This window comes from Chrysochloris asiatica, unplaced genomic scaffold, assembly GCF_000296735.1.
Source record: "Chrysochloris asiatica unplaced genomic scaffold, ChrAsi1.0 scaffold00133, whole genome shotgun sequence".
NCBI classification, from domain to species: Eukaryota; Metazoa; Chordata; class Mammalia; order Afrosoricida; family Chrysochloridae; genus Chrysochloris; species Chrysochloris asiatica.
Window position 1 is genome coordinate 1,803,186 of NW_006408651.1, and position 21,870 is coordinate 1,825,055.

Here is a 21,870-nt window from a genome sequence, read left to right on the forward strand (position 1 = left end):
CATCAGTCAAAACAAGGCCAGGGGCAGACTGTGGAACAGACCATTCAATTGCTCATATGCAAATTCAAACAAAAGCTGAAGAAAATGAAAACAAGTCCACGAGTGCCAAAATAGGATCTTGAATATATTCCACCTGAATTTAGAGATCATCTGAAGAACAGATTTGATACATTAAACACTAAAGGCCGAAGACCAAAAGAGTGTGGGATGATATCAAGAACGTCATACAGGAAGAAAGCAAAAAGTCATTAAGAAGACAAGAAAGAAGGAAAAGGTCAAAATGGAAGGACAGGTGTGCTTTAATAGAAACATAGGAAAGAAGAGTGTGTGATGGGTCATGTGGGCACAAGGTGGGTACAGGAACAGAACCATATTGTTTCCTAAATCTTCCTTAACATCAGCAATTCTCTTTTAAACTACCTTCTTTCTTAAAGAGCTGGTAGTGTCGTGGGTACAAGTCCAGTTGCTAACCTCAGGATAGCAATTTGAAACTACCAGCCATTCTGTAGGAGAAAGGTAAACCTTTCTGCTACCATAAAGATTTACAGCCCTGGAAATCCTTTGTAGGGTTGCTGTGAGTTGAACTGACTCCAAAGCACACCATCACCACCATCACCTTCTTTCTAAAACATCTGAGCAAACTCTTCTGGACCCCACATTCCTGACCCATCTTGGTGTAGCTCTGTGGGTTAATGCGCTGGACTGCAAAGTCAGTTTGAACCACAAGGTCGGCTGTTCAAGTTCACCCCTGCTCCTTGGAAACCTTAAACAGGGTCGCTATGGGTCAGAACCGATTCAAGGGCACTTAACAATAACAATCTTTTTGCTAAGAACCGAAAAGCAGAATTCCTGACTCCATTCTTATGTACTGAGAGTGACTTAGGGAAAAAGCCAGCTGACTAAACAAGAGAATCCATTGGGAGCCAGGATCCACTGGTTCCTCCCAGCTAGACTGCATGCATATGAGTGGGAAGAAATCAAGACCACATCCCCAGGAATGCAGAAGCAGGGGCTTGTAACAAAATGGAGTATTGATTCAGAATTTATATCAGCCATTTTATTATGCCAAGCACCACAGTTTTAGAGTCTTACTATCATATTATTGTCATTCATATATGTAACCATCCGTACTCTGACAGTTGTTGTTAAGTGCCATCGAGTCAGTTCCAATCCATAATGACTCTATATAGGGTTTCCGAAGAGTGGCTGCTGAGCTTGAACCACAGACCTTGCAGTTCATACCAACTTTGCAGTCCAGCGCAAAGTTGCAGTGCTACACCAGGACAGTAGAATAGATTCTGTGAAAACAATCTATGTCAACTTAATGGTTTTACTCTATAGACTTTCTTTGTAATATGGATCTTATAATTCATTAAATGCATGGATAAAATAGACACAGTCCTTACTTTTATACAGTTTGCAATCTACTCGGGGAGACATATATTAAATTAGCAAATTATCCATAAATATATGATCATAAATTTTATTAAATATCAGGGCAAAAGATAAATGCAAAACTATGGTGTTATACAAACCCAACTCACTGTTACTGAGTCCATTCTGACTCATAAAACCCCGTGTAGGGTTTCTGAGGCTGTAAATCTTTCCAGGAGAAGAAAGTTTCATCTTCCTCCTCTATGGAGCAGCTGGTGGGTTTGAACTGTCCAAATTGCAGTTAGCAGTCCAGTGCTTATCCTACAGGCCACAAGTGGGGATATCAGAGGAGAAATAATAGAAATTGGTGTAAAGGGAGTTCAAGACAGAAAATACTATCCATATGAAGGTCTCGAGGTAGACATAAATGGTTAACTTTGGTCTGGCCACTGAAATAGGCCATTGTAACTAATGCGTAGTTGTGTGGTGGAAAGATGGCATGAAGTGAAATAAGCGAAATAAATAGGAACTGATCTTTAGAGGCCTCTCAAATTTATATTGTTATTTTCATTGTGCCAATTATGTTTTAAGCATTTTTTTTCCAGTTCCAGTCTCAATTTTTATACATCAGTGTGATATACATTCACATTTTTTTTATCTACTCCAAAAATATCAAGGGGAAAGCATATTTCAAGGAAAAGAGGAGATCTGTGGCTACACATGTGAAATTCTATATAATTTATGTTCAGACAAAGCTACTCAGATATAATCTTATAACCTGATAATAAGAGCGGTGACAGTTCATTTAAATTATTAACTTACTCCTGAAGAGAACAGTTTATTTTTTTATTTTGTGTGCTTTGGAAAAATAATATTAGAATATTTAAAGTTACCATGCCAGAAGAAAACCTATCAATATTTAATTAAAATACTGGATTGGATAAAAATGTATGATGTGATACAGTGTTGTTGTTAAGTGCCATCTTGTTAGTTCTGACTCATAGCAATCCTGTATAAAGTTTCCGAGGCTGTAAATCTTTGTGGGAATCTTTCTCCTGTGGAGTGACTGATGGGCTCCAACCGCTGACATTGTGTTTCACAGTTCAGTGCTTATCCTACAGCGCCACTGGGCTCTTACAGTAAAGTGGTTAAACCCATGGACTTAGGAGTCTTAACTTGAATTCAAAGCCTACCTCTGTACTATTTAGCCGTGGGAGTTTGAGTAGAGATTTGACCTCTCTTAATTTACTCTAGAATTTGTAAAAGGTGATGTCTAGTCCTATGTGAGGTAATGCATATGTATTAGTTAGGAACTTCTTGGGAGCAGAACATAAGGCAAAGATTAAAGTGCTGAAACTTCATTTGAGTAGATCAAGCCCAGGGCTGTGTGGGTGAGGAAAAGCATTATGGCAAGTATCACAGAAGGAAATCAATTCAAACAGCAAATTGGTGTAGGATTTTTTTGGGAACGTTATTGAGAATAACATCTCAAGGGGAGGTAAGCAGGAGGGCAGGGAGAAGTTGAACTGTGTCAGAAGTCTCAGACAATCTGAGGTGAATCTGGACCTCACATTCTCCTTAGTTGTTGTTGTTATGTGCCACCGAGTCAGTTCCGACTCATAGTGACCCTGTGTACAACAGAACGAAACACTGCCGGGTCCTGGGCCAATCTCACCATCATTGCTATACTTAAGCCCATTGCTGCTGCCACTGTGCTATTGGACGTCTTCCTCTATTTTGCTGATTCTCCATTTTACCAAGCATATCTCCTTAGAGTGGTCCCAAATTGAAGCAAAGTACTGAGTCTCTGTTCTCCTTCAATGCTCAATCATTGGATGTGGGGCAGGGGTGAGTAAACATTGGGCAGGGGAGCTAATATTTTTCAGAAAGATACAGCTGGGTGTAGTGTGCAGTCAACACCTCTGGCAGCTGGCGGATTTGGTGTCTTGTGCTGTGGTAGGAAAGTGGCATGATGGGTTACTACTGATGACTGCTTCACACAGAGTCCCAAAGTGGCTCAGCAGGTATGCCTGTGATCATTAGGCACACAGGTGTTCTTCAGGTGTGCAAGCAGCACTTTATGGAGGGCAGAAGAAGGGGAAATTTATCTGTATAGCTAGTTCCCTTATGCTTCCCATTTCCCACTTAAGAAGCCAGATTCCCTGGTCTGCATTGTAAAACTTTATCCAAGTTTGCCCAGGTCAAGAGTGAGGAAGGAAGATGCCTTAAAAAGAATTTGAGAAAACATAAAATATTTTATCCAGTTGAGTAAAGTAAGTGTCCTAGTACCTGGCTCATAGTAAACCTTCAGTAATTAATTAGCATTACGTTGTTGTTATGTGCCACTAGTCGGTTCCGACTCATAGCAACCCTATACAGGGTTTCCAGGGAGTGGCTGATGAGCTTGAACCACCAACCATGTGATTGAAAATGACCTTGCAGTCCGCACTTTACTATATGCCAGAGGCTTTCTGCTCCCGTAAAGATTTACAGCCTCGGAAACCCTGTACAGGGTCGTTATTATTTGCAACTGACTCCACAGCACATCACAATGACAGCAACAAACAACTCAGTACTTATGGGAGCACCATGGCTCCAAAGATAAGCACTGGACTGTGAACCACAAGTTCCGCGGTTCAAGCCTGTCAGCCACTCCAAGGGAAGATGAGGCTTTCTGCTCCTGCAAAGATTAGAAAGCCCTGAAAACCCTGTACAGGATCACTATGAAGCGGGACCGACTCAAAGCAATTAACAACAACAGCAACTCAGTACTTTACATAGATTAATTTATTTGATTCTCAAGATAGCTTAATGAGAAAGGTACCAATATGAGTATGTTTGTATTTGACAGAAGAGGGTATTGAGGCTTTATGGCCAGTAAATAGCACAGTGTTGTTCTTGTTAAGTGCCATCGAGTCGGTTGCGACTTTGTATAGAATTTTCGAGAAGCGGCTGGTGAGCTTGAACTGCCGTCCTTGAGGTTCAAACCGACCTTGCAGTGCAGCACATTAACCCACAGCTCCACATCAGGACTCTAAATAGCACAGTAGAGAATTTAAAAGCAAGTGGAGAATTTAAAGCTCACCAGCTGTTCCATGGGAGAAAGATGTGGCAGTCTTCTTCATTAAAGATTACAGCCTTGCAAACGCTATGGAGCACTTCTGTTCTCTCCTATAGAGTGCTGTGAGTTGGAATTGACTTGAGGGAAATGGGTTTTGTATCCTGTATATATCACAGCACCCCCTTGCCTTAAAAGATAGAAATAAGAAGAATACCTGAAATGGCAAATATGTTAAAAAAAAAAACCTGAAAGTATTTGTAAATACTTTTTTTTTAAAAGTGTCTCCAAAGTACTATATTTCTAAAATTCTAGGATTAAAAAATAAATCAATTAAAATTTTTTGAAGCAGACCCTAGTTAGAATAATTTCCATCATTAGATTTAAAGGGGAACATAATGTTTATTATAATTTTCACTACAGGTTTATAGTTTTGGTTTCACACTGATCTGTATCATCAGCCATACTGATGTAACTAAAACTTGTATATCAAAGATAAATAATTTATTCAGCTTTTCCTACTTTCAGCCAAGTCTATTTAACAAATATATACCAGAGGTGATAAACACATTTACACACTCTCAACTAACTAATTTAGGACACTGAGGATTACTTTCTTTTGTGAATTTACAAATCTTGTGTTTTCAGGTTATCACAGATAAGTTTCTTGTATACTATCATGTTTTTAGTTGTTGTTTTCTTTTTATTTGAGAGGTGGGGAGGGAGTAGTTTTTTCACTTTCTCCTGTGATTACTGTCTATTCTGGAACCCAACAGCCATCTACTTATATTCTAGTTTTAGCTCTCCTTGTCCTGTTCCCCAAGTGCAAGTTGTTTTTTATTTTGTATTTTCATAGCCTGAAGATGGATTGTTTTTGCTACTTCAAATAACTTACATTTTTTATTTTGTAGTTAAGTTCTGTGCATTTTCTTTTTACCATATGTATATATATATGTATATTTGCTGTAAACTGCTATGTAGTCAGTTCCAACTCATAATGACCCTGTATAAGGTTTCTGCGGTGCTGCTTGTGAGTTTGAACCACCAGCCTTGTGATTCACAGTCCAGTGCTATTCCTATATATAAATATGTATATATATGTTTCATTTTATATATATATATGTTATTTTGTTGTATAAAATTTTCTGATGTTCATTAAATCACTTATAAAGTTCTTTGTAGATCTGTTATTTATTTTTGTAATTGCTTAGAAATTATTGTACTTCTTTTTGGAGTAATATAAAATTGTGAAGGTACATTTCAGACTTTTTAAAAAGTAATATTTCATTGGTTATTTCAATTTATTTTAAAGGTTTATAGGAGACATTATAGAAAGAATATTAATTTTTAATATAATACTCAGAGTAAGAATTCAAATTAATAATGAATTCACTTTTTAATGTAACATATGATTGTTATTTTTTCTAGTAAAACTACTCATTTATACGTATGTAACTGCCTTGAAATTTGTACCTTAAGGACAAAGAAAGGTCACCAATTCCTCTAACTCCTGGTTCTTTGTCAAAAATGGACACAGTTAATGAGGTTTGTTTGGTACAGAACAAATTCTCAGACACAGATAGAGATCCTTTCAATGGAAACAAATTTGTTTGGCTTTACCAGGTTACTTAGCGATTAATAATAGCCTTGGGATGCAGGTCAGGAAGGTCATTGTACCAGCTTGCCAACACAATCTAAATGTGCAGCTAGCCCAGTTCTGTGGGTGCAGAAGCCCCCCAAACACCACGGATAAAGTAAAACGGCCTCTTTTCTGACTCCTTTTTTCATATTAATAAGCAATTTTCCAGAGAAATGTGGCAAAATGGGGGCCATGCCACTCCAAGTAATTCATTTATTTTGCAATTTAATCTTATGTTGAAAAAAATGAGTGTGCTGCAATAGCATAGCATGGTGATTTTTAAACGTCAGTGTGCTTCATAAGTAACCTTGTATGAAGTATTGTATGAGTAGCCTTTTAACAGAAAATTGCAACAGAAATATTTCTAGAGATTAAAGTGGGTATGAGAACCTTTTTTATTTTTGGAATTTTTCATTCTCCACTGATATCTTTGAGGTAATTGCTCAGATGACTTACTTAAATTTTTATGCATGGTACTAGACACTAAGTTATTTATCTACCAAAAAAAGGGGGGGATGTGCAATTTCAAAAAGATTATTTTAACATAAGTATTTAAGTTTGTCCTTCAGAAGATATAAGCTGGTTATTTTTTCTGTATTTTCACATATTTTTCTATTTAGAATGTGTTTTTCAAATAGCATATATTTTTTATCTTACTTTAATTTAAATTCTTAGATAATGACACATAAATAATGAAAGGTATGTTTGTTAAAGTATACTTAGAAAGACTGGAACTTATTCAACTAATTTAACTTCTATTCTAATCATTTTTTATAATTGATCATCTTTTAAGACCAGAAAACGGTATGTAATTGAATTAATATTTAAAACTGTGAAGTGAAGTAAATGTGCAATAAATTTTGTGTACTAAACCCCATCATACTTTTTAGGTTAGTCCTTTAGTTAGAAAACAAAATAAATGATATATATGTACATATATATGTATGTAAGGAGCTCTGGCAGTGTAGTGGTTATGAATCAGGCTGCAAATCTCATGGTCAGCAGTTGGAAACTACCAGCTGTTCCATGGGAGAAAGATGAGGCTTTGTGCTCCCGTAAAGGAGTGACCCTGTACAGGGTTTCCGAGGCTGTAAATCTTTACGGGAGCAGAAAGCCTCATCTTTCTCCCGCAGAACGGCTGGTAATTTTGAACTGCTTAGCTTGTGGTTCACAGCCCGATTTGTAACCACTATGCTACCAGAGCTCCTTAAAATCAAATTTAAAGAAAAATCAGAAGTTGAGATGTTTTCTTGGGATAAATATTTGTTGCAAATAGCTAACCTTTAGCCAAAGAAATTGATAATGTAGTAATTAATTTACTTTGCATTTGATTATGAGAATTTCTCCAACTATTGACTTAATTATGATATACAGGGATTTGATTTTTAAAGTTTAATCAATTGAAAGGTCACTTAGATGCTTTTTAGAGACTGCAGAGATCATGTAGAATATGCTGGTGAGATATATTACACCACTAATTTTTATGGATATAGGTAATGATTGCTGTTCAAAAAATTTGCCTGATTTTCATCAATGAAAAAAATGAAATGTTAGCAGATTTTTGCTACCATAAGTAACTGCAGACTGTTGCGATGCAGGGAAGCACTAGAAGAGTTTGCAGAGATGAAAGAAAAAGAAGAGAGGAAGGCCGACCTCGAAAGGGAAGAGAAGAAAAGAGATTACCAAGCCCGAAAGATGCATTACCTCCTCAGCACAAAGCAGGTTGGTCTACCTGTCCCTGACAGCTCCTGTAAGCCACTTGGGCCTCTTGACTGACAGAGATAAACTAGCAGGCTGAATGGGACATGACTTGTTGAAAAGATACCGCAGTGACACCACTACTGTGAGTTCAATTTTGTGCTTGTCTGTAGGCTTGCTCAGGCACCATGACTCCCTATGACAGCAGCTGCACAGAGGCTGAGGCTGCGGCGCTGGCAGAAATGTCCCCGTCAGTAGCGTGATCTGCTATGTGATAACACAACAAGAAGGGCATAACCGCACTTTAAACAACTCATTTTGAGTGCCTTATTATTGTGTTGTGAATTGATCAGGAACTATCAAGGTATTAAGCTGAGGTGGCTTTCACGTATTTCTTTTAATTGAGCTAATGCTGAGATTAAAACTATTCCTCAACCCCTTCAGAAGTTTTTGTTGGGAAGTTTTCAGGTAAAGCTTTGAACAAAATTGTTTCTGCAGTGTACCTTCCACTTCCATATAGAAATGTAAATGTGGAATTTGGGCGCAGTAGGTTGAGCACTGGACTCAAGGTCGTTTGAATCACATGATCAGAAACCCTATGGGTCGCTATGAGTTGGAACCGACTCAGTGGCACAGCACTTAATGACAACAACAAATTTACTTTACTTGTCAGAATTACAGATTTTGGCCTGATTGCTAATAAAGAATATATTGCATGTATTTATTCTACTCAAATAGAAATGTGGTTATAAAAGCTTGAATTTGGGAGTTGAGATGTGCTCATTATTTGTTTTTAGTAAGATGTTTATTTATTCTTTCTCAAAAGCTTTCAAGCCCACTCTCATGGGTTCTAGCCCAGAGCAACATATCCAGATGCCTTCAAATGTGGGCACATCAAGTCTCAGGGCTGGAGATGAGGATGAGACCCCAAAGTGGTTGTCACTCTTCTTGTTATTGAGTGCTATGAAGATGATTTTTGATACAACCTCATGTGGCAGAGTAGATGACCTCGACTTCATCTGACAAGTATTATGGAAGAAGATCTTGAGGCTTGAGGGCATTTTTCTTACAGACACTCTATATGTGTATGTTCAGATCTCCAACTTTGTGGTTAGCAGCCAAGTACTTAACTGTCATGTCACCAGGGGTCCTGATGCCATCCAAACTAAAAACTCTTATTAACTACTGGTTGGTTATGCACATTTGAATCAAAGTTTCCTATGCTAGTTTCAACATGGTTGTCCAAATAATACTTTGCAATAATGGATCACTATCGTAATATTCATTTGGATTTGTACAGTTGGGTTAGTTCATTTAATACAGGTGGCAAAAATATTATGTGACTGGTTGTAGACACAGAGCTAAGTAATAATTGATCTGACTCTCAAACTGAGACCATTCTACTGTAAATTCTTAAATAATAATATAAAGGAAAAATTTAAAAATCAAAAGTCATGGTATTTAGAATGATAAAATCCATAACAGTGTGAAAATGTTTTTACATATACATATGTCAAAAGTTCCTTGTAAGAAAATTAAAAAAAAAAAATCAGTTACTAACAAATAGCTGATGCAACTAAAAAGCCATTAACCAAAAAATCCAAACCCATTGCATTCTAGTAGATTCCAACTCATAGAACTCCTATAGAACAGAGTAGAAGTGTTCCATAGGGCTTTAAGACTGTAATCTTAATGAGCATGTTATTAGAAGGGACCATTACCTGGAGAAGAACATCATGCTTGGTGAAGTCGAGAGTCTATAAAAATGAAGAACATTAAAGAGATGGATTGACACAGCATTGGCAACAATGAACTAAAAAACAGCAAGATTGTGAGTACAGCCCCAGACCAGGCAGTGTTTCATTCTGCTGTACATAGGATCTCTATGAGTTGAAAACAAACTCAACAGCACTTAACAACAGTGATCTTTACTAAAAGCAGACTGTCACATCTTTCTCCTACTGAATGACTGGTTAGTTCAGCCTTTTAGTTAGCAGCCAAGAGCTTAACCAATGACCCACTGGAGCTCCTGAAGGTGCTACTTGTTGTTTTGTTGAGTTGTCAAGTTAGTTCTAACTCATAGCGACCCTTTACACAACAGAATGAAACACTACCTAGTCCTGTGTCACCCTCACAATGTTTTATGATCTTTGAGTCCATTGTTGCTACCACAGTATCAATCTATCTTGTTGGGGGACTTTCTCTTTATCTACTTTACCAACCATGGTGTCCTTCTCCAGGGACTCATCCCTCATGACATGTCCCAAGAATGAGAGACAAAATCTCATCATTCTCGTTTCTAAGGAATATTATGGTTATACTTCTTTTAAGACAAATTTCCTTTTCTTCTGGCACGTCATAGCATTTAAAAATATTTATAATTTAGATACATCGATTCTTCTGTGATCTTCCTTACCAACTTTCACATGCGAATAAGGCAATTGAAAACACCATGACTTGGGTCAGGAGCACCTTAATCCTTAAAGATTTCTAGCAGCAGATTATCATAATGCTATGCATCGTTTGATTTTTTTTACTGCTGTTTCATGATTTTTTTACTGCTGATTGTGGATCCAGGCAAAATGGAGTCTTCAACAACTTCAGTCTTTTCTCACTTAACCATGATATTACCGTGTTGGTCTAGTGTGATGACTTTCATTTTCTTTATATTGAGGTGTAACCATACTAAAGCCTGTGATTTTTTATCTTCATCAGTAAGTATTTCAAGATCCTCTTCACTTCCAGTATCTAAAGTTGTGTCATGTGCATATTGCAGGTTGATAACGAGTCTTCCTTCAACCCTGATGTCACTTTCTTCTTCATATAATCCAGTTTCTCAGATTATTGAATGGTTACAACCCTGGAGCACACTTTTTCTGATTTTAAATCATTCGGTATTCCCTTGTTCTATTGTAACAACTACCTTCACTTTGTTATCCATAATTTGTTATGATCCAAATAGTGAAACGCCTTTGGATAGTCAATAAAGCTCAAGTAAGCATCTCTCTGGTATTTTAGGCTATCAGGTAAGATCCATCTGACATCAGTAATGATATCTCTCATTTCATGTCCTCTTCTAAATCCAGCTTACAGTTCTAGTAGCTCCTGTCAGCATACTGCTGTAATCATTTTTAAAAATTATCTTCAGCAAAATTTTACTTGCATGTGATATTAATGATATTGTTAGATGATTTTTGCATTTCCTTGGGTCATCTTTCTTTGGAATGGACACAAATATGGAGCTCTTTCAATTGGCTGGCCAGGTAGCTGTCTTCCAAATTTCTTGGCATACACAAGTGAGCACCTTGAGTGTGGCAACAGTTTGTTGAAACATTTCAGTTTGTATTTCATTGATTCCTGGAGCCTACTTTTTCACCAAAGCCTTCAGTACATTGAACTTCTTCCTTCAATAGCATTGGTTTTTGTTCATATGACATATCCTGAAATTGTTGAACAATTTTATCGACCAATTCTTTCTACTACAGTGACTATGTTTTCCTTCCTTCTTTTGATATTGCAAGTTTAGGCTTGAAGTTTTTTCTTCAATTCTTTCAGTTTGAGAAATACTGAGTGTGTTCTTCTTCTCTTTTGATTTTTTGACTTAAGGTCTTTGCACATTTCATTATAATACTTGATTTTGTTTTCTCAAGCTGTCCTTTGAAATTTCCTGTTCAATTCTTTTACCTCCTCCTTGCTTCCAGTTGCTTTCACTTCTTTATCCTCAGGAGCAAGGTGATACTGGTGGTGGTGGTGGTGATGCTGTGCTGTAGCAACCCTGTATAGCGTTTCCAAAGCTGCAAATCTTTACAGGAGAAGAAAGCCTCATCTTTCACCTGCAGAGCACCTGCTAGACTTGAACTGCTGACCTTGTTGTTTGCAACCCAACACACAACGTATTAAGTTACCAGAGCGCCTTAAAGTGCTACTAGTATTCTTAAATCTTTAAAATTAATATTAATGGGTTTTTTTAAAGTGCAGTTGTTTATTTTGATCAAGCACAACCTTCTTTGTACTATAACTTTCTCATTAGAGTTCAAATTGTGATATTTATATTTATTTTGGAAAGTGTAATAGTGAAAGAAGATTCTTGGAAGTACAGTCAAGTTAAACATTGAGCTCCTAAGTGAAAGGTTGGTGACTTGAACCCACCAGCTGTTCCCAGGAAGGATGATGAGGCAATCTGTTTCCTAAAATGTACAGCCTCAAAAACCCAACGAAGCAGTCCTACTCCATCCTTTAGGGTCACTGTGAGTCTGAATTGAAACGATGGCAGTGGATTTTTTTTTGTTTTTTGTTTGTTTTTATAATACAGAGAGCAAATGAACACACCTAACTGAAATTTTGGAAACCTCTGTTTTCTCTAAGGACATATAGGTATAGAGTGGTTGTTAAATTCTGTCAAGGTGGTTTGGACTCATAGCGACCCTGTATAAGGTTTTCCCAGGCTATTAAAGCCTTTATGAGAGCAGAAAGCCTCATCTTTCTTCCATGGAGCAGATAGATGGTGGGCTCAAACCATGGACCTTGTAGTTTGCTGTCCTGTGCTTATTCTATGGTGCCACTGTGCTCACAGGTATAGAGTATGAAATAGAATAATATAGAAAATCCATAGAGACTCAGTTGTTCTACTAATAAAAATAATATAACACAACCATCTATGGAAGGAGCCCTGGTGGCCTAGTGGGTTAGCATTGGGCTGCTGATCACAAGATCAACAGTGTGAATGCACCAGCCACTATGCCAGAGAAAGAGGTTTTCTGCTCTTGTAAGGATTGTAGTTGTTGTTAAATGCCATCGAGTCAATTCCGACCCATAGCAACCCTGTATAGGGTTTCCAAGGAGCAGGTAGTGAGCTTGAACCACCGACCTTGCAGTTCAAATGACTTTGCAGTCTGGCGCATTAGCCCACAATGCCACCTCAGGGTTTCCAAGGCTGAATTATGGTGTTGGAGGAGAATATTGAAAGTGCCATGGACTGCCAAAAGAACCAATAGATATGTTTTGGAAGAAGTGCAGCCAGAGTGCTCCTTGGAGGCCAAGATGGCCAAACTTTGTCTCTCATAATTCAGACATATTGTCAGGAGGGACCAATCACTGGAGAAGGATATCATGTATGGTAAAGTGGAGGGTCAGAGAGAAAGAGGAAGACCCCCAATAATATGGATTGGCCAAGTGGCAGCATTGATGGACTCAAGTGTGGCAACGATAGTGAGGTTTGCCCAGGATTGGGCAGTGTTTCGTTTTGCTGTGAATAAGGTCGCTATGTGTCACTACCGACTCGATGGCACCTAACAACAATAACAATCCTCTTGTAAGGATTATAGCCTTGGGAACCCTACATAGGGCCTTTATGAGGCAGACTCAACCAGATGGCAGTGGGTTTGGTTTGAAAGGAGCCCTGTGGTACTGTAGATAAGCATTGGACTGCTAAACATGAAGTGGGCAGTTCAAACCCACCAGCTGCTCCTCAGGAGCTCCTCTGGTGCTCCTGTAAAGATTTACAGCTTCAGAAACCCTATACAGCATTGCTATGAGTCAGAATGGATTCAACGGCAGTGGGATAGGTTTTGGTAACTATCCATGGAGTGCTGATCATGTGCCAGGCAGTTTGATAGGTTCTTTATTTCTTTAACTACTTTGATTTATTTCCATTTGCATTTAAATTATTCTAATCAAGCATGCAGAGTCCTGGCGTGAAGCTGTGAATTAATGCACCAGACTGCAAAGCCGTTTGAATGGCAAGGTTGGCGGTTCAAGCTCACCAGCCGCTCCTGGGAAGCCATATACAGGGTTGCTATGGGTTGGAACTGACTCGATGGCACTTCACAACAACAATAAAGCATGCATGTAATGTGATACTAATTCAGTTTTTAAGCGAAGTACCTGACTTGACAAACAATTTCACACACTTGACCAGGTGATTTTTCTCGTTGACTTTAAGCAATGTTCAAATCATATGCCCATTGTGTTCTAGGTATGTTTGTGTTTACTACCACAAGCTGCCACTGCTCTATTCCATTTCCTCCCTGTTTATACCAAGCTGGCCACTGGGAATATCAGGGTATATGCAAGTTAGTATAGTAATCCCTCTGACTCTAGAATCCCTGTCATTCAATCACATAATAATTTTTGAGGCACTGTGGTACCAGACAAACAGCATGGGCATCAAGCAGCTGAGTTGGCAGCCTAATTCTTGTAATTATGGTAAAATACTAGATTATCTTGTGTTTCGGAGCCACTGAGTCCATTTGTCCCTCTGTAATGGGAGATACCAAAGCCCAGCTAGAAAGAACCTTATGAGGATTAAATGTAATGTATTTAAAGCAATACCAGTCATTTAATATAATCAGAATTAAACCTGTCAAGTATAAACTAGGAGTCTACATTTTTATTTTCTTCTATTAGTCTTAGCATAAGAAGTCTTCATCTTAGGGTGTCTTTTCTTTGTTTTTGTTTTTTTGTTTGTTTGTTTTTATTTTAGTTATTAATGATAATTAGCTAAAAATCTGTATAGTGGCATTTCCTTCCTGTTTCACACCCAACCTTGTAGACCTGAGGGCATCACAGGGAAAACTGTGTTCAGAAATTACCCCTCTTGGATACCAGCGATTTTCATTTGGATCTAACAAGTTGATATACTTTGTCGCAGTGATCTTAATATTTGATCATAAGGAACTTGAGATAGAAGAACAGCTCTTTGAAAATATGGAGATTTTTGTTACCATGGTATTCTTTTTTTTGTTGTTGGGAGGGCAGGTAGTTACGTAGCAGATAGGGCTGATAATGGTGGGGTTAACACAGTAGAATACAATATCGCCTTCTCATCTGTGTATTTTGATCAGGGAATTTGTTATACTGACAAGATGGTACTGAAAAGTTAAAATGTTTTGTTTCCTATATTCTGAGGTTCACTTCACTGGCTTTAAATCACCATTTTCATAACTCATTCTGCAAATCACAGTTCTAAACTATCTTGATAGAAATAAAACCTGTTGCTGTTGTTAAGTGCTGTGGAGTTAGTTCTGACTCACAGTGACCCTGTATAAGCTTGTATTGCTGACCTTGTGGTTAGTAGTCAAATGCTTATCCTATCCATGCCACACCAGGACTCCACAACAAAAGATAGGATTCAATAAATAGAATGACTGTGAATCTAGACTTTAAAATTCATCCAAAAATTACTTTAAACATGATTTTGAGTGCCCATCATCTATCTGGTACTGGTCTACAACTTTGGAATATAAGACATGAATGACCCTTAGCCACAATGGCAGTTTAATGTGAAGTGTCTTTTTAGGAGAAAACAATAGGAAACTTTCCATTATGGATCATACAGATCCCATATTTTTACACAAATACTGCACATGGTATCTTTTATTTTATTTTGCCAACTCCACCTACCTCACAAGATATTTTTGAAAGCATGCTATGCTAATTTTTTGCATGTTGCTATAAAAATTAGCCTAATATGTTTATGAAAAATATCAAAGGGGAAGGACATATAAGTGCATTACTTGAGTAAAAAATGCACTAGGTGATCTTACTTGGAATTGACATTCATTTAGGATTTTGTTTTATTTTCCTAAGAGTATCTCCTTATCCTGTTTTATTTCCTTAAAAGTTCTTTCCCTAACCTGTAAAACTTAGAGTGTGAAAGGAACATCCTCTGTCTAAGTGTTGTCACTGATTTTCTTAGCACGACTTGGCTGTTGGGGAGAAATTATCCTGTGGATTTTCAGATATTTCTGAGTTGGTTGTTTACAGATTAGTTTCATTGACTTTTAAAGAAGCTTGAATATGTGTGTGTGTGTGTGTATATATATATTATATGTTATTGCCATCAAGTCGGTACTTACAGATATTACATATGTATATGTACTCCTAGTATGGCTCTATAGGATTAGCACTGGACTTCAAACCACAAGGTTGACAGTTCAAACCCACCAGCCGTTCCTTGGAAACCCTATAAAGGGTCACTATGAGTTGGAAAAAAACTCGATGACACTTAAAAAGAAGAACAAGATATACGTATTTAAGGTTCTTCTTTTGAAAGACTATCTCTTTGACTTCCAGGCCTTGAAAGTACTTTTAAAATTCACTATATAAATACCTAAATGTAAATAGTTTTTGTAAGAAATATATCAGGATATAAAACTTTTTGTTTACCTGCTTAAATAATTCTAATAACATTTATAGCAAGAGGACACAGTTTTTACTGATGCTTTTAATAATTTAGAAAGGACATTAATGCAATTTACAGAATATTAATTTTTATATTAAAATGCTCATAGTTCTAATATAGCATAGCTTTTTTGAGTAGAAATAAAAAGTTATTTCAGACAAATACTGCTGCAAAAAGGTAAAGAATTATGTAAGCTAAAATTGTGTTTGTTTATTCAGATGTAGCTAATAGATAAAATGTGTTCTTTAATGATAATTTTAGAAAGATTATACTGATCCACTGTTATATTCCTATACCATTGTTGTTGTTGTTGTTAAGTGCCATCGAGTCGATTCTGACCCATAGTGACCCTGTTTAGGGTTTCCGAGGAGCAGCCGGTGACCTGGCAGTTCAAACGGCTTTGCAGTCTGATGCATTAACCCACAGCACCACACCAGGACTCCATTCATATACCATTAGCAGCATTTTAAAGTCAGTTTTTGGCCAAATTTTTGTTTTTTTCCAGATCCAATTTATCTCTTAAAACAGTTATAAAAACTATTGCTAATTTTTACTAGTGTTAATTATCTCATCTTTATTCAAACAAATATGGTCACACTAATAGGAATTACACAAGTAAATAACTAATATTTCAATGAGTGAATTAATAGACCCCTCAGGGTTTTATTAATTAAAAAGTTCCAGTCATATTAAAACACCTTTTGTATATGTTTATTTCAATCAGAAAGCTGTACATGGAAACTTATTTGCATAAATAATCAATCACCATTTACTAGTAGTAATAAGGTTAATTTGTTGCTACAGACTTAATAGGATTAGTCAATTATGTTTCCCAGAAAATACTATTTGTTATGCAACCCATCACCTGCAAAGCAGAATTGGGTTTTGTGAATGCCTTTATTAAAGGTACACATCAAAAATTCTTTGTCCCTGTAAAAGTTTTATGAAAAGAGAGCTAATTTTAGTTAATTTGAATAAAGTAAAACGCAAACATTGCTTCCATTTGTAAATTTAATTTATGTTTCTGCAAAGATTGATTATTTAATAAAGTTATTTATTTTGATTCAGTTACCAGTCAAACTAAATCTGACATATATAGGACATATTTCCTTTGAAGAAAATCTCATTTGCAGATTTGTTTGATTCCAAATAAACTGGCTCTCATTCCCTTGTCCTTGATGTTAGGTAATAAATTATGTTGTCTGCTCCACCTACTGGTAGACCTATGCAAAAGCCTATTGTTGAATTCATTGAAATGTTAAAATTTTTAAGGATCCTACTGGAGATTTACACCCTCGGAAACCCTGTGCAGGGTCGCTATGGGTCGGAACCGACTCGACGGCACTTAACAACAACAACAACAACTGGAGATCATGAAGACAAATATAAACCCCAAATAGTAAAAGATAAATGTTTGGAAGTATAGATTATTGTGTGGATTTACACACATCAACATCTACCTGACTGGTGAAAATATTACCCTGTTTTTGTTTTAGTAATGTTAACAAGAGGATACAGTAAGTCAACATATTGCATACCTATGTGTATTTTATTATGACTTACAGCATTTAATATTTTGTATATACTAAAATTAAAACTAATATAGAAACAATGAGATTTAATAAAATATTTACATATATTTTTTATTGAAATGATTTTCATGTCATAATTTAGATAATTTTTTTAGTGTTTTTCCTTTAGTGGTTAGTACAAATTTCATATGGACACTGAGAACAATTTTCAGGTATTTATGCCTCTTTAGGAGACCTGATGTGGTGCTGTAGGATGAGCACTGGACTACTAACTGCAAAGTCGGCAGTTCAAACCCACCAGCCACTCCTCAGAAACCCCATACAGGGTGACTGTGAGTTGTAATCAACTCTAAGGCAGTGGGCTGGTGTTTTTTAATGCTTCTTTAAAAAAGACTTCATACTCTAATATTGTTAAAACTTTCTACTGCTTTATTTTTGAGTAAAATAAAATGGTTTCAGCTGCTTCTGAATTATGATACTTTAAAAAATCATATTATATGATGTTTGTATAAGGAACTCTGGTAGTGTAATGGATTATGAGATGGGCTGCTAACCACAAGGTCAACAGCTTGAATCTACCAGTCGCTCCATGGGTGAAAACTGAGGCTTTCTGTTTCTATAAAGGTTTATAGCCACGTAAATCCTATGCAGGGTCGCTATGAGTCAGCTCTGGTAGCATAGTGGTTACGAATCGGGTTGTGAATCTCACAGTCAGCAGTTCAAAACTACCAGCTGTTCCACAGGAGACAGATGAGGCTTTCTGCTCCTGTAAAGATTTACAGCCTTGGAAACCCTATACAGGGTTGCTATGAGTCGGAACCGACTCCACGCACATCACATCACAACAACAACAAAAACAACAAATCCTATACAGGGTATCAATGAGTAGGAACCGAATTGGTGGCACACAATAACCACCACAACTATATTTGTATAGAGCAGAAGTATAGCTGAATTTTGAAATGTAAACTGGATATTGTAGCTGTTAAGTGCCATCGAGTGAGTCGGTTCCGACTTATAGTAACACTGCATAGGGCCTACAAGGAGCACCACACCAGGACTTGATATAATCATAATTAATTAGTCAACTATTAGTATGTACAAAAGTTTATAAGACAAGTCTTACCAGGTGAAAAATTTTATAAATTCAGAATGCATTAATTTTTCCAAAGTATTTATCGCTTTCAATTCTGTTTTCCTGGTATTATAAGTGAGGTGTTTCTATGCCATATTGTTAAATGCTTTCAAGTCAGTTCCAACTTACGGTGACCCTGTACAGGGCTTCTGAGGCTGTAAATCTTTGCTTGAGCAGAAAGCCTCGTCTTTCTCCCATGGAGCACCTGATGGGCCTGAACCGCCAGCCTTCTGGTTCACAGTCCAGTGCTTATCCTACAGAGCCACTGCGCTCCATTATGCCTCTATGGCTTACATAATATTAAGTACTCAATATATGATTATTTGATTTTTCATTTGAAAAGATGAAGTACAGAAAAATGGCAGTTTTTCAGTGTGCACCTGCCATAGTATGTGTATATGTGTCTGTGTGTCATGTGTCTTTTGTCTGTAGTTTATTTGGGAAGCATCTTTGGAGAGACTTATCATAAGGCATTATCCTTAGGCACAGCAATTGTTGGGAAATTCTAGGGTGATGTTAAAACGCAGCCCTATAGTGATTTGAAGGAACATATTTTTAGACCTCTTATAACCACTTCATAACCGATTCATAACCACTACGCTACCAGAGCTACTTCATAGGCACTAGTGAACTGAAATAGACTGTATTGGTTATTTTGAATTGGACAGTCATGTTGTAACATAGTGGTTACAAGTCGGACTGTTAACCTCAAGGTCAGCAGTTTGAAAATACCAGCTGTTTCATGGGAGAAAGATGCGGCTTTCTGCTCCTGTAAAGATTTACAGCCTCAGAAATACTATGCAGGGTTTCTATGAGTCAGAACCTACTCTACGGCATACAACCACCACCACCACCATGGTTTAATATGCTAGGAATGACAAATTGAAGAGGAACAGTGTTGAGTTAATCATCAAAGAAAATTTTGAGATCTCTCTTGAAATACAGTGCTCTCCATGATAGGATAATACCTACACACCTACAAGGAAAACCAGTTAATACAACTATTTTTCAAATTTACACACTGACCATCCAAGCCAATGATGAAAAAAAATCGAAGAACTTTACAAGTTTATTCAGTCTGAAATTGATCAAACATGCAGTTGAGATTGCAGAACATGAGCACCAAACTTTCCTCCTACAGTTCTCTCTTCTAGGTTGGGTTTGATAATCCATTGCAATAGCCACAGAAAACTCAGATACCATACTCACAGTTATGGAGTTTATTAGGGAAGTTAATGGGTTAAAATTCAGGGGCAGAAATGTTCAGGGCACAGTTCTTCCAGTCAGAACAACTTCTCAGCTTTTCCCACATGCAGGTCCCTCTTTGCCTGGGCAATAATAAATGCTCAAATGCACTCCACTGTACTATAAGCTTCAGCCCAAAGACTCTTGGCTTAGATTGATGCGCCAGCAAAACTAGTTCCTCAAGTTAAGTGCCTGGAGGCACCCCATTTGAAAGCAAGCTTCCTGCTGAAAGTTAATCAGTTTTACTTGCTCCATGGACTGGGAAGTCCACTGCTGTCTAATGTTCTGGCTCTTGGTTCTGCTGTTGCTGCTTGATACTTCTGGTGTCACAGCTTTCTGTCCCTCGGTCAAGAACTTTCAGTGCAAAGAGATCTTGGGATCCAAAGGACGCACTCTTCTTTGTGCTTCTTTGGTGGTAGTTGTTTTTAGGTGCCCTTGAGTGGTATGGACTCATAATGACTTTATGCATAACAGAATGAAACACTGCCAAGTCCTGTGCCAAACTCACAATCATTGCTATGCTTGCACCCATTTCCACTGCCACTGTGTCAGTCCTTCTCATGGGGGGGTCTTCCTTCTTTTCCCTGACCCTCCACTTTACCAAGCATGATGTCCTTCTTCAGGGGTTGGTTCCTATTGATAATGTCCAAAGTATGAGATACAAAGTCTGGCTCTAAGGAGCATTCTGGATGTACTCCTTCCACACTGATTTGTTTGTTTTTTTGGAAATCCATGGTATTTTCCATATTCTCCTAGAACACTGTGACTCAAATGCATCAATTCTTCTATGGTATTCTTTATTTATTGTCCAACTTTCACATGCATTTGAGGCTATTGAAAATACCTCAGCTTGGTAAGACACACTTTATTCCTCACACTGACATCTGTGCCCTTCAACACTTTAAAGAGGTCTTGTGTACCACATTTGCCTAATGCCTAATGTCGTTTGATTTCTTGACTGTTGTTTCCATGAGTGTTGATGGTTGATCCGAACAAAATAGTTTTTGACAACTTCAATCTTTTCTGCATTTATCTTGATGTTATTTATTGATGCAGTGATGAGGATTTTTGTTTTCTTTACACTGAGGTGCAACCCATACAAAAGGCTGTGGTCTTTGATCTTCATCAGTAACTATTTTAAGTCCTCTTCACTTCCAGCAAGCAAAGTTGTATCATCTGTATATGGCAGGTTGTTAATGAGTCTTCCTCCTATCCTGATGCCCTGTTCTTCTTCACATAATCCAGTTTGTTGAATTATTTGCTCAGCATACAGACTGAATAAGTATGGTGAAAGAATGTAACCCTGATGCACACCTTTCCTAATTTTAAACCATTCCCTAGTACTGTTCAAATGATTGCCTCTTGGTCTATGTGCAGGTTCCTCATGAGCACAATTAAGTGTTCCAGAATACTCGTTTTCTGCAATGTTGTCCACATCTTGTCATAATCCACACAATTGAAAGCCTTTGCACAGCCAATAAAGCATAGGTAAAACATTTTCTGGTATTCTCTGCTTTCATCCAGGATCCATCTGACAGCAGCAATGGCATCCCTTGTTCCACGTCCTTCTCTGAATCCCGTTTGAATATCAGACAGTTCCCTGTCAATGTACTGTTACAGTCATTTTAAAATCATCTTTAGCAAAATTGTAATTCCATGTGATAGTAATATAATGTTTGGTGATTTCCACATTTCTTTGGGTTACCTCTCTTTGGAATGCACACAAATATGGATCTTGTACAATCAGTTGGCCAGGCAGTTAGTTGTCTTCCAAATTTCTTGGCAAAGATGAGTGACAATTGCCTAGGGTATCGATGTTTATGCTTTCCATTTCATTTTTTTCCTCATTTTCCTAGATTCATACATCCATGCTCCAATTATTAATGAATGTTTACAGCTGTTTCTCCTCATTTTAAGTGCCCCAAATGTCCTGAAAGCTTTACTCCATTCACATCATTATGGTCAACTCTACTTTGAGGAGGCAGTTTTTGCATAATTGTATATTGA

General features: G+C 37.3%; 1 protein-coding gene across 1 annotated transcript in view; it reads left to right on the forward strand.

Annotated features, from left to right (window-relative positions):
• Positions 1 to 21,870, forward strand: part of SPATA17 (spermatogenesis associated 17) — a 220,638-nt gene that overhangs the window by 119,004 nt on the left and 79,764 nt on the right. The window contains exon 6 of the mRNA XM_006869710.1: positions 7,670 to 7,793. Coding sequence (XP_006869772.1) covers positions 7,670 to 7,793 — 124 coding nt within the window. The remainder of the gene's footprint in view (positions 1 to 7,669; positions 7,794 to 21,870) is intronic.